At 36.8% G+C, this 13,859-nt stretch overlaps 1 protein-coding gene and 1 long non-coding RNA gene across 3 annotated transcripts in view; one reads left to right on the top strand and one right to left on the bottom strand.

Annotated features, from left to right (window-relative positions):
• Positions 1–8,283, bottom strand: part of LOC309513702 — a 25,129-nt gene extending 16,846 nt beyond the window's left edge. Inside the window, exon 1 of the long non-coding RNA XR_014211519.1 lies at positions 8,263–8,283. This is a non-coding gene — a long non-coding RNA (uncharacterized lncRNA). The remainder of the gene's footprint in view (positions 1–8,262) is intronic.
• stau1 (staufen double-stranded RNA binding protein 1) overlaps positions 1–13,859 on the top strand; it is a 15,301-nt gene extending 1,442 nt beyond the window's left edge. The window contains exons 2-15 of one of the 2 annotated variants that reach the window (XM_082189618.1): positions 750–1,034; positions 2,682–2,803; positions 2,892–3,072; positions 5,491–5,641; positions 5,780–5,951; positions 6,756–6,851; positions 7,376–7,588; positions 8,819–8,962; positions 9,279–9,425; positions 10,198–10,273; positions 10,412–10,734; positions 10,811–10,933; positions 12,766–12,845; positions 12,949–13,859. In XM_082189618.1, coding sequence (XP_082045744.1) covers positions 845–1,034; positions 2,682–2,803; positions 2,892–3,072; positions 5,491–5,641; positions 5,780–5,951; positions 6,756–6,851; positions 7,376–7,588; positions 8,819–8,962; positions 9,279–9,425; positions 10,198–10,273; positions 10,412–10,734; positions 10,811–10,933; positions 12,766–12,845; positions 12,949–13,036 — 2,106 coding nt within the window. In that variant the 5' untranslated portion in view covers positions 750–844 and the 3' untranslated portion in view covers positions 13,037–13,859. Of the gene's footprint in view, positions 1–749; positions 1,035–2,681; positions 2,804–2,891; positions 3,073–5,490; positions 5,642–5,779; positions 5,952–6,755; positions 6,852–7,375; positions 7,589–8,818; positions 8,963–9,278; positions 9,426–10,197; positions 10,274–10,408; positions 10,735–10,810; positions 10,934–12,765; positions 12,846–12,948 lie in introns of both variants that reach the window. The other variant, XM_082189617.1, reaches the window with a different exon arrangement.

The following is a 13,859-nucleotide window of genomic DNA, read 5'->3' as shown; positions in this document are numbered from 1 at the left end:
CCCCCTCCCTTAGTATGAGCTCCATATTCTCACTATATGAGCTATAAAGGCCTTATGTATTAAATATGATACAAAACATAAAACACATATGCAAACTTTAAAATATTTTTTTATCTAAAGGTTCAATAAACTGTTTTAAAAAATTGGATCATTCTTAAATCCTTCTTTAAAATCTGCTAATAATTCAGCTTGAATAATTAAACTTGGACTCTTTTAAAACTTTTGTAGATCATTTAAATTGTGTTGCTGCGTTTAAATCTGTATACACTGTTGGAACACCAATTAACAGTTATGGCGTCACTGGAATATTAAAATTAGTCTTCTTTACTTTTAAACAAAACAGTATCACATCAAAAGTGGCAGTGCAAAGAAGTGAACAAGAACGATTCATTCACTTAACAAATTGTTCATAAACACTGATTTGTTCACAGATTTGTGACTACTAATATAGATATACACTGCCAAGACAGTTTCGTGCTGTGATGTATGTATGCGTAAAGATGCAGCTTTTCATTTACTTTGTCAAATCCTAAAATCTAAGCTTACCAAATACTTTATGAACATAACTCTTTTGCTTTAGCACTAATATTTAATTTTTTTGGAAATGCAAATGTAGATTGATCTTTTGGTTGATTACGCATAACATGTCTATAACGAATTTTGATCCTTTTCATTTTCCCACTGCAGGTAGAGCTTTGCAGTCCTTCATTCTACAAACCCACTTATCTCATTCTCTCTCTTTCACATAGGCTACAGCCCTTCTTTAATAAAGTTCTCTTCCTACCTGACGGCAAAGTCTATACCTGGTCATTCAATCAACCCATCTTCCTACCAGCCAATCAGAATGTCACAGCTTCAGTTCCAGACGCCTGTCAACACTGCACCCAGTGCCGCCCCTTTACAGCTGACCCCGCCCCAACCTGGGTTCAGCATTCCCTGTGCCACTGCTCCCTTACCCTCAGAGAGTGCCAGTCACCCGTTACGAAACTCCGCCCTGCCTTCTGCATCCGCCACGCCCTTCTGCAACCCCACAGGTTGGTGATAAAGTGCTTGGTGCATTTTTAGACAAAAGGCATCGTCAAAGTCCCCATGAACTGGGGAAGTTTTTTGGCTTTTAGTAAGAATATGTTCGCCTTGCATTTAGTAGATGCATTCAAAACGCCTTGCATTCAAAACTTTGTCTCTCACTTCCACCAATATGGATCAAGGATTTTGATTGCATCACTTTGCACTTCAGCTTTTCGTCAGATTTCCTGTCCAATCAAATGCTCTTTAGAATCTACATTGTCCTGCCCCCAAATAGACGCTGAATCTGGCTAAAATCGGTCAGTTGTTTACACATTTACTATTTTGTACATTTACTATTTTGTACATTTACTATTTTCTAGTGAAGTAATTTACTATTTTCTAATGAAGTCTGGTTTCACGTTAGTGTTACGTGAACCACTGCTCTGGTCCAGAGACACGATAGCACAGAGCGGATCATATGCGCGAATCGGCGCATTCCAGAAAACGTATCGGACCCATTTGAATTCTGCACAGAATTCTATATTTTAAAGCTATATGGAGGATAGGAGAAATGGTTAGAGATTAGAAGGAAACTGCGGCTTTGCCGAGCTCAATGGCTCTGGCCCAGCTGTGATATAAACTAAACGCTATTGGTTATTTCTAAAAAGGGGAGGAGCTGTTTGATATGTCCCACCCTGTCGTCATATTTCAGAGAAAATGATATCAACACATTGAATAATGCTGCGTGTTTCAAGGCACTTCAGTGGGCCTTTAACTGTTAGGACTTGAAAACTGGAACATTTGAATTCTTCAGCTATGCCCAGGCCCACATGGGAATCTCAGACTTTTTTGTAAAGATTACTTTTAATAACATATTTCACATCCACAACAATGGTTTGAAATTGTCTATTGAAACATGCTGAAAAACTACTGTTCAAAAGTTTGGGGTCGTTGTGGTTATTAAAATAAATGAATAATAAGTTAATATTTTTATTCAGCTAGGATTCATAAAATTGATCAAATGTGAAAATAGAAGGGTCCCGAAGGTCGAGGCCGAAGCCGCACAACCTGAGTTGATTGAAAGTTGATTCAGGGTAACCAGTAGCCCGGTTCTCTGGAGGGCTGGGACAATAACCCCGGGCTTAAGTGTGGGCCCCCCGGGTTCGACTGGTGAAAAGGTTTAACATTTATAATGTTACAAAAAAATTCTGTTTTTAAATAAATGCTTCTCTTTAAAACTCTTACTATTAACCCCAAATATTAAGCAGCACAACTGTTTTCAGCATTGATAATAAGAAATGTTTCTTGAGCACCAAATCAGCATATTAGAATGATTTCTGAAGGATCATGTGACACTGAAGACACTGAAAATGTAGCTTTGCCATCACAGGAATAAATTACATTTTAAAATATACTAATATAATAAACGGTTATTTTAAATGTTAATATTTCACAATATTACTGTTTTTATTATATTTTTGAAACCTAAAAGTATTTCTTTTAAAAACATTAAAACATCTTGCCACTGACCCCAAACTTATGAATAGTGTATTTTTCAGGCTTTTTTAATGCACATGCAAAAACATCAGTACATGGTTTTGCCTTGATAACAAAATAATTTTCTTGGATTTGTTGAGTTTTAAAATGTTTTCTTTTTGATTTATTGATTTTAGTATCTAACATGGCAAACCCTAAAGAGAAGACCCCAATGTGCTTGATAAACGAATTAGCCCGTTACAATAAGATCCAACCTGAATACAAGCTACTCAGTGAACAAGGACCAGCCCACTCCAAGGTAAGACTTGGCACTTTACTATATACACAAACACACAAAACTATCTCTTCTCTCCTGTCTGAACTTTCTTATGGTGTCTGTTGGTCAGATTTTCTCAGTGCGGTTATCTCTGGGGGATCAGCATTGGGATGCAGAGGGGACCAGTATAAAAAAAGCCCAGCACTCAGCAGCATCATGTGCCCTTGCCGAAACTACTCTCCCCAAACCCAGTCACAGAAGCCCCCGCCACCCTGGCAAGAACCCAGATGGGATCTACAAGGGCTCAGAGTGTACGTCCACATTTTTTCTCACATCTTCTCAAAAGGACTAGTACAGAGCCCTGCACATGACATGCGGTCAAAAATATATATATATATTGTGGCCACGTATTACGAACTCGTTCACTCGTTTAAGTAAGTTGTGTGCACAATATAATAATTCATTCCCTCATTTTAAAGGGATGGTTCACCCAAAAATGAAAATTCTGTCATTAATTACTCACCCTCATGTCGTTCCAAACCCGTAAGACTTTCATCTTCGAAAGTGATCTTCGGAACACAAATGAAGATCTTTTTGATGAAATCTGAGAGCTTTCTGTCCCTCCATTGACAGCTACGCAACAACCACTTTGACGCTTCAGTTCATAAAGGGATCATAAAACTAATCCATATTAATTGAGCGGTTTAGTTCAGATTTTCTGAAGAGACACAATTGCTTTATATGATGAACAGATTTAATTTAGGCTTCTAATCACATAAACATTAATCAACTCACACATCAGTTGTGGTAAACAGAAGCTCAAGCACTTTCGCTTGACGTGCGAGTACCAATGAGGTTCATTCTCGTGTTACACGGCATGTTTGAGCTTCACCAAGAACCAATGAGGTTTGTTCTCGCGCGTCAAACAGGTTCGGTTGAGCTTCTGTTTATGTTTGCTAATCAATATAAAGCGAACAAAGTCTCTTGAGAAAATTTGAACTAAAACTAAACTAGATTAGTTTTACAAACATTTTGAAGCGTTGCGTAGCTGTCATTGAAGGTACAGAAAGCTCTCAGATTTCATTAAAAATATCTTCATTTGTGTTTCAAAGATCAACAAAAGTTTTATGGGTTTGGAACAACATGAGGGTGAGTAATTAATGACAGAATTTTAGTTTGAACTAGCCCTTTAAGTAAATCGTGCAAACTATATAATTTGTTCCCTCGATTTAAGTAAATCGTGCGCATTATGTAATAATTTGTCCCCTCGATTTAGTAAATTGTGGCCACGTTGTACTAATTCGTTCCCTCATTTTGATTAAACTAAAACAAGGGAATTAACTATGATCTCGATTTAGTAAAACAAGGCAAGGAATTATTATATCGTGAACATGATTTAGTAAAACGAGAGAATGAATTAATATATCATGCGCACACTTTACTTAAAACGAGGCAATGAATTGGTTAAAGGTGCTGGCGCATTAGTAAGGCGTGGTAATGAATTGTTAATTTGTGGCCACGATATACATATTTTTTTTCTGCATGTCATGTGCCGGACTCCGTAGTGTATCACCCAAAAGTGAAAATTCTCTCATCTTCACATTGCCGAAACCTGCATGAATTGGGCTGTCAAGCTCCAAAAAGGCAAACAGTATGGTAAAAGGAATCCATATGATTTGCTTTGCTTTAGTCAGCTCTGTGTTCTGCAGAGTTTAGCTCCAACCTTAATCAAACACACCTGAACCATCTAACCAATTTAGGATTACTTGAAAATTACTGACAGGTGTGTTGGAGCTCTCCAGGAGAAGTGTTTGCTACATCTGCTTTAGAGACTTCAAATGTACAGTCACATGAACTATTTTTATACATGGTGAGTAGATGATCTTTGATTTTTGGGTGAACTATTCCTTTAAAATTCCAAATAAATGTCTACTTTGTTTCCACTTATTTTAACCTTGAATATATCTGTTGGAGTTAATCTGTCTTTGAAGTAATGTATAGTTTATTGTAGTTTTATTCAGCCAGCATGCATTAAATTGATCAAAAGTGACAGTAAAGATATTTAAAATGTTACAAAAGATTTCTGTTTCAAATAAATACTGTCCTTCTGAACTTTATATTAATCAAAGAATCCTGAGAAAAAACATCACAGTTTCCATAAAAATATTAATTAGCACTATTTTTAACACTGATAATAATAATAAGAAATGTTTCTTAAGCACCAAATCATCATATTAGAATGATTTCTGAAGGATCATGGTAATGGTTGCAGAAAATTCCCAGGACAAATTACATTATTCATTTAAAAAAATGTTTTATCCCAAATTACAGTTCAAATGCTTGGGATCAGTAGGGATTTTTTTAATTGATCAAAAGTGACAGTAAATAAATGTATAAGGTTACAAAAGATTTATATTACAAATAAATGCTTTTATTCTGAACTTATGATTCACCCAAAAATATTAAGCAGCACTATTGTTTTCAACTTTGATAATAATAAGAAATGTTTCTGCCATTAAATCAGCATATTAGAATCATTAATGTAATGCTCATGTTCAGGCTGCTGGAAATTCAGCCTTGCCATCAGAGGAAAAATTACATTTTAAAATTGTAAAAATATTTCACAATATTGCTGCTTTGACAGTAATAGATTAAACCCCATGTAGGTTGAACCCCACGAATGTTAGCAGTGCAAGCAGCTGTTTGACATGCATCTCTCTCTCATGCAGATAATGTAACCCACACTGTGGAGCTTAATGCACTTTGTATGAAGTTGGGCAAGAAGCCCATCTATAAGCCTATAGATGCCTACCATGGGATGAGACCAGCATTCAACTACAACATCAGAGCACCTGGCCCTTATGCACGCTCCATGCAGCAGTATGCCCTCTCTATTTTAATCTTTTGCTTTTGCTTATTAAATGATGTAAAATAGAAATGTTGGCTAAGATAGCCAGTGATTAATCTTATGTTTTGGCAGAAAAATATATTATACTATTTCCCTTTTCTTTTGATCAGTTATTACTACCCATTTCCTCCTGTGGGGCCAGTACTGTATCATATGGAGCTGTCTATCGGTGGACAACAGTTCCATGGCAAGGGCCGCACGCGTCAAGCAGCCAAACATGATGCTGCGGCCAAAGCAATCAAATACCTGCAGAAAGAGCCAATAATGCAGCAACTGTCTGAGGTGAGTTCATATTTATAACATGATGAATTGGCTGATAGAAATGCCGGGTACACACTACACGATTTTAGCCCCGATTTTCACTCGCCGACAGTTTTTGTCAAATCGCAGACGTATGCCCAAAATCAGAGGCAAATCTTGACAGTCATGTAGTTTGTATGATCAAAGACGCGTCGCTGATGCCTGTGAGATATTTAGCATGCTAAATGTCTGCAACTCAGAGTCATGTAGTGTGTTTTGACTGGAAATTACATTGGTGATGACCTACAGCCAATGAGAGAGCAGGATTCAAGTCAAGGGAAAGTTCAGTGGTATGACATCAGCATGCATGGCTTCTCTCCTTCATATTCTTCTTTTTTTTTTCACTGTAAATTGGTGCGCAGACAACTTGGGTCACATGCTTCTTACATGCATCATTTTAACAAGAAGAAATCCTGTCTCATGCATGATCTTACATTTATTTCCTGTATCAATTCTTGCGTTTGTTTGGGAGCGGAACGTAGTTTGTAGACCAGACAGAGCTGTCGGCGATTCTTCCTATTGAAATGTTGTGTAACATGTGACCCCCTGTACCCAATCCGTCATGTAATGTGCACACAACAGCAATCAAATGGTACTCCAGACAGTCGTGTAGTGCGAGAAGAACAGCGATCCAACAGCTTTGAAAATCGTGCTGTGTGTACCAAGCATTAGTCATTCTTCAAAAAGTGCTGCTTTCAATACTTGAGTAATACCTAGTAGATACAAGCAAAATGCAATTATCTGATCTATTTAGTTAAATTGTGAATAACAATCTCTGTCATGTAGATGAAAGAAGAGCCAGTACAAGAAAACCTTAACAAATCCGAGATCAGCCAAGTGTTCGAGATTGCACTGAAGCGCAATTTGCCTGTGAATTTCGAGGTATGTCATGATCCCATCATGCATAGGCTACAAATAGACAGACAATACTTTCATGCACATTAGAATTGATCAAAATCTTGCATGCAGAAGACACAAGTTTGACCCATGCTTTTTTGCTTAAGGGTGAAGACCCAACTCTAACAGATAAGGGAATTTTACAAAACATGCATAAACATATTTTATTGGATTGTCCTGGACTTATTACAAGCAGAATGCTCTTTTATGAAGTTATTTCACTTAAGGACATATTTAATGAGATTATGCCTGAAAAGGTTTTAAATTTTTTATCATATGTTAATTTAAAAAATCTTATATAATATGACTTGCTGTGTTATTTTTATTTTTTATTGTATTTATATGATATTTGTATTTTTGTAATTGAATTTTTGCCATGAAAATAGCTTTGAATGCAGCTGACATGGCATTGAATAAAATAATCTGAATCTGCATGCAGAAGTATGCATATCTCTGATGTTCAAACCACAAATTGTTCACTTCTCTTTAACTCTCCTCACTGTATACAGGTGCTAAAAGAGGCTGGGCCTCCTCACATGAAGAGCTTCATGGTGAGGGTTACTGTGGGCGAGTATTCAGGGGAGGGGGATGGCAAAAGCAAGAAGATAGCCAAGAAGCTAGCTGCCATCGCTGTGCTGGAGGAGCTTCGCGGACTGCCTCAACTACCTGTCACAGACAAAATACCACTACGCATTAAAAAGAAAAGCAAGTCCATTATTAAGGTAGATAAGGACTTATACTTGGATGGGTTAATTTGATGGCTAGAGTGCTGTTCTGTTCAAAAACAAAAAAAGTTATTGATTTGTAATAGTTTGGCCTATTAAAATGTTAAACATTAATGTAATTATTAAAGTACCAAGTTAGAGTGTTCTTTCTAGTTATAGACCAGTACATCAGGGAAGTTAATAATCTTCTTTATTGATTGTATTTAATTCAGAGAGTATTTATTTGGCCAGTAACTGCATGTGCCTGATTGGCCAATTAGCTAAAGTGGTTTCAAAATGTACCAACTGCCTTAATGGATAAATCTTGTATTCAAATATTCTTTAGTGATTTTGTTATACTACTGTTGAAAATTTTTGGGTCAGTAAGATTTAAAAAATTTTTTTTTTGAAAGAAGTCTCTTATGCTCACCAAGGCTGCATTCATTTAAAGATGCAGTAAAACTGTATTTTGATGAATATTTTGAAATATTACAATTTTAAAGAATTTTTCTATTTGTAATGTATTCCTTTCAGCAGTCATTACTCTAACATTTCTTATTATTATCAATGTTGAAAACAGTTATACTGCTTAATATTTTTGCACAAATCGTGAATTTTTTTTTTCCCCTAGGATTCTTTAATTGCCAGTAAATACCAACAAACAGCATTTATTTGAAATAGAAATCGTTAACATTAAAGGGTTAGTTCACCCAAAGATGAAAATTGTCATTACCTCATGTTGTTCCAAACCCGTATGACCTTTGTTCATCTTCGGAACACAAATTAAGATATTTTTGGTGAAATCCGATGGGTTTGGAACGATATGAGGGTGTGTGAGTGAGTAATGACAGCATTGTCATGTTTGGGTGAACTAACCCTTTAAAATTGTCACTTTTGAGCAATTCATTGTTGCTGCCAAATGAAAGTATTCATTTCTTTAAACTTTAAACATTGACTTACTGACCCAAAACTTTTGAACGTGTGCATATATGGGTGAATTCCTTTGTTTAAATATAAAAATTTGACAATGTAACTGAAATATCCCTAACTTAATTGATATTGTCTCAAATCAGGAAACGAGTGACGATACCAATGCAGACACTGGCTGTCATTCTGTGTGCCTTTTCAGGCCTTTCATTGAATTAATTAAATTATTGCCCCTTTCATCATACTCTCATTAATCTAAATGTATTGATCAAGTGTGTCAATATGTATCTCTTTCTTAATGAATCTTGCACCCGCTCTCAGCTGCAGACCAGTCCCGAGTATGGTCAGGGCATGAACCCCATCAGCAGACTGGCTCAAATCCAGCAGGCTAAGAAAGAAAAAGAGCCAGAGTACGCGTTAGTGACGGAGAGAGGTCTGCCTCGACGCCGGGAGTTTGTCATGCAGGTACTCATCAGAGTGAAGATTCTGTTCTCTGACATTTTAAAATAGTTCAGTGCACATTTTGTGTGAAGGCCATGTTCTTGTGGCCATCATTTTCATATACAACCTGCTTGTCAGAAATGTTCCCGGAAAAGTAATGTGCCCCTGTATCGCTTTCTGCTTTTTCTCTCATACTGAGTTACTTTATACTCTGTACTCCTTTTTGTACTTTTTATGTTGTCTGCTTTCATGCACCTTGTGAGCTGATAAAGTCGCTCCAGATCTATCTTTACCAGTTCTTACTGTTTTTTTTTTCTTTCTTTTTTCTTCTCTCGCTCAGGTGTCAATTGCGGGTCAGAATGCAGAGGGAATGGGTCCTAGTAAAAAAGTGGCCAAACGAAATGCAGCCGAGAAGATGCTGGAGCTTCTGGGCTTCAAAGTGCCTCAGCCACAACCATCCAAACCGGCATTGAAAACAGATGAGAAAGTGAGTGTCTGCTTATTAACAGCATTTACTTTGCATCAAAAACATGGTGAAAGTAGTTTCAGGAGTTTTCAAACTGTGATCCTGTGCCGGAAGGGACTGAAAAGAGGGTTTGAGAGAGAGAGTTTTTTTAAACTTTATTTTTAAGGCTGTCAAAGTTAAGATGTCTACTTGTATATTAATGCAACATGTTTAATGTAATGGTTTTTTATTATTATAATCTTTTTATTACATTCCCCAAAGTTTACATTACTATTTCATTCTTTGTAAATACTGGTCAGAAATCATTACTTTTTAATTTTATTCACATATAAGTAGTTCTTAATGGTGGGCGAACAAAACAAATCTGCATATCATTTTGTGTAAAAATTAATAACTAAAAGGTAAATATTTGCCAGATAATACATGATCTGGAATAAAAAAGAACAAAAATATTTATTTTAACAACAATATAAAAGCCAAGTATTTCATTTGTTTGTTTTTATAATTTGATGCCTAATTTTATCACCCAGCTGACATTTTTGAATACAGGAAAACATTTTGCTGCTATATATTTGGAAGGGGGTCATCATCATATTTGGGGCTCCTTGGCATCAAAAAGTTTGACAATCCTTGAATTTATCCAGAAAATGAACATTATTATTTTCTCATTTTCATTTACTGCATAGCTTTCTTTCCAGCATGGAGCATAAACAGAAACATATGAGTGCCAACTAAAGGTGTTAGTGTAAAAGGTTATAGAGTACTTTTTTTTCTTTCATTTATCTTTATAAAGGCACCTGCTAAGAAACCTGGAGATGGACGAAAAGTGACCTTCTTTGAACCGGGATCTGTGGACAAGACTGTTCTTGGTATGTGTTGTCTAGTCATTTGTCATATTCAGCTGCTATCATCAATATAGATGTGGTCATATGTACATGGTCCTTGTATCATTGTTCATTTTAGTGAATATTATTGTTTGCGATTGACACTTGCGTTTCTCAAAGCAGTCAACAAGGAGGAAGATTTCCGAATTCCTTTCCTCAGCCATCAGCAGCTTCCTGCTGGCATTTTACCTATGGTGCCTGAGGTGGCACAGGCGGTGGGTGCCAACCAGGGACCCCATGCAAAAGACTACGGTCGCACAGTTGCCCCCAACCCAGCCATGGCCACAGTAACTGCCATGATTGCCAATGAGCTGCTGTACGCTGGCACGTCCCCGACCGCCGAAGGTATACTAAAGACCAAAAACAGCTTGGCACACAGACCCCACGGACCCCTTACCAGACCATCCGAACAACTCGGCTACCTGGCCACTGTACAGGGATTACAGGTATTGAATATAATGATAACACACTTATCCTCCCCAATGATGTCGCTCAACCAATCTATTTTTTTTTTTTTGACAGGTTGAATATAAAGACTTTCCCAAAAATAACAAGAATGAGTTTGTGTCTCTGATCAACTGCTCCTCTCAGCCCCCTCTCATCAGCCACGGCATTGGCAAGGATGTGGAGTCCTGCCATGACATGGTAAATCTTTTTTAATCTTTTTTAATTTTTTTTAATTAATTGATACATTCAGCAAGGAGACATTACACTGATCAAAAGTGGAAGTTAAGGGTACGTTAACGTAATGATGTACTAAAAACAGAAAAGTTTATCGGCTACAGACGACAACATTGTCAAAGCGATCCCCATTCAAACGGACCCGCGACAAAAGACTAAAAACGCTGTATTATGCTGCCAGACCAGTAGTTGGCGATGTCACTTTGTAAAGAAACACTGCGCACCTATAGACCTTATGTAGCCCCGCCCCTTTTCAGCGCTGCGATCGTTGTTTTTTGACTTCCGGTCTGTATTTTCACAGCGATTTTGCTTGTTTATGAATGAACGGCTCGTTTTAAAATCCTCCCGGTCGACTGACATTTGTTAAGTCATCTGCTTTAAACATTACAATCCTCATGATAACTTTCGTTAACTTTACATTAAGTAAATGACTAATTACTCCTTAACAGCAATGCCATAGAAATATACAGAGCGACTGCAAAAACAGAAGTTAAAAGACAATATTCTAAAGATGGCGGCGCCCTCGTTTCTCTGCCGCATAAGGTCTATAGACTAAACACATAATAGGCACGTGCATTACGTCGACATTTTCACAAATTTGCATTTTTGTAGTTTACACGGAGACGATTAATGGTATTGTTTTCAAAAACATGCACTTTGAAACCCCATTTTCAAAAGTTTGTGTTTTCAGGCCCTCAAAATGCTGTTGTCGTGTAAATGAACGACCAAAACACATGAAATGTTTTTAGTTGTAAACTGTTTGGTAAACGGCCCCTTAGACATATGGTGGCAAATTTACTAAACGGCAAATTAGCGTGAGCGCAATTCCAAAAAAGCGCAGATGGGGGTGGAAAGTTCTGCGTGTGATCTACTGACAATGCGCACATTAAAAAACACAGATGCAGCCGGATCATTTCCATAATGACCAACGCAATCTGCCAAGAGCTTGGTAATCGATATGTTCGGATGACATCATCTGGCATTCCAAATAAATGAACACGAGTCTATTCTCTGCAATACTTCTCCAACTATCGTAGCCATGTCAAGCCTAAAATGGGTTATGACATGCTTTTTTGGGCATTAAATAATTGCACAATTACCAGTAAATTGATTACTGCAAACATTAATAAATCATGTTGCATGATTCATTTTAATCTGCTCCCATAAATGTTGCCTCTGAAAGTAAAAACTCCTACAAATGCTTATGCAATAAGGTCAGCTGCAAAAATAACCGTCCATGCCTTTTCACTGCTAATTTTATCTTTGGTAAATAAAATGCCAAAAAAGGATTTGCGCTAGGTCTGACCCTAATAATGTTACAAAAGATTTCTATTTCCAATAAATGTTCTTTTGTACTTTCTATTCATTGAAGAATACAGAAAATTGTATTACAATTTCCACAAAAATATTCAGCAGCACAACTGTTTTTAACATTGATAATAATAAGAAATCCTACTTGGGCACCAAATTATCATATTAAATATACTTCTAAAGGATCATGTGACATTGAAAACTGGAGTTATGGCTGCTGAAAACTCCGCTTTGCCATCACAGGATAAATTCAAATTTAAAACATTAAAATATATAAACTCTTCATTTAAAATCGCAGTAATATTTCACAATATTACTATTTTTAACCGTATTTTTGATCAAATAAATGCAGCCTTGGTGAGCATCAAATACTTCTTTCCAAAACATTTAAAAGTATTTTTATCTTGGTAGTGTACTTTAAAGATCACTGTGGAAGATCTATCTCTACTTGTATCTTACTGCAATGCCTCTATCTCTCCGGACAGGCTGCTTTGAACATCCTGAAGCTCCTGTCAGAACTTGACCAGCAGTCCAATGAGCGCACAGCTAATGGACCAATGTCAGGGTCAGTATTGTATGGTCTTATTCATTTTACATGAACATGAACTAGTTGTATTGATATTGGCATGCATTCACAGAATTCTTCTGACCCATCTCCCCCTCCACAGGTGCAACAAACAGGACCTAGAGGGCAGTGCATTATTAAAACCGGCTAACTCAAGCACCATCGGAAAGACTCTGGATGGCACAGTGTAGAATTGACCATTTGATTGGTCGTTTTATTTGCGAAACACTACAGAAAAATCCGAGTTTTGATTGGCTGCTCAAAAAGGCCTTTGAGTGATTCTGAATTTATCTTGGATTTAAATTCATTTAAAGTATTCAAAACTTGCAGTTGAACAAGATTGAGAGATGTTGATGTTTAATGTGCACATGCGGTGAATATTTTAAACGCTAAGGCTTTGGAAAAGTCGCCTCATCATATCCAGTGAAGTGGTGGTTTTGTTTTTGTTGTTAAATTGTAAAATGATAATTGTGAAGTTTGACGATTAGATTGGCTTTTCTTCATTGTTCAAAGGAAGTCATGTATTCTGTCATAATTTTATTTTATTGCTTTTATTTTTATGTTTTTTTTTTTTTTTACGTTGTATCATAGGAACCCATCGAGTTGGGTTGTATTAGCGCTGTTGTGAAGTGCAGTATAAAACCCCGTTGAAGGATATGATGAAGCTCTCAAACACATCTCTCAGTGCTTTTTGAGTTACAATGACGACCATAACACTCTCAAAAAAAAAAAGTCATCTACATTTTCATGTAGGTCTGGGAAAATGTTATTGTGACTTCAGTGTAGAGCGTGTGGTGTTGTTTTTTGTTTTGTGTGTGTGTGTGTGTGTGTGTGTGTGTGTTTGTGAGGTGAGTGAGTGTATGTATGTATGTATAAAGCACGATATTGTTCAGTCATGTCAGTTAAACATGCATTCTCCTATCAGTGTTGACCCCACCCACTCTCTGCCAGTTGCATCCTGTTTTCCTCATGGAATATGAGTAAAAATGATGTGCCTCTTGCACAAAAAAAAAA

The sequence above is a fragment of the Leuciscus leuciscus genome, assembly GCF_965113295.1.
Source record: "Leuciscus leuciscus genome assembly, chromosome: 14".
Lineage (NCBI taxonomy): Eukaryota > Metazoa > Chordata > Actinopteri > Cypriniformes > Leuciscidae > Leuciscus > Leuciscus leuciscus.
Note: the sequence above shows the minus strand (reverse complement) of the source record. Positions and strands in the feature narration are given on the sequence as shown.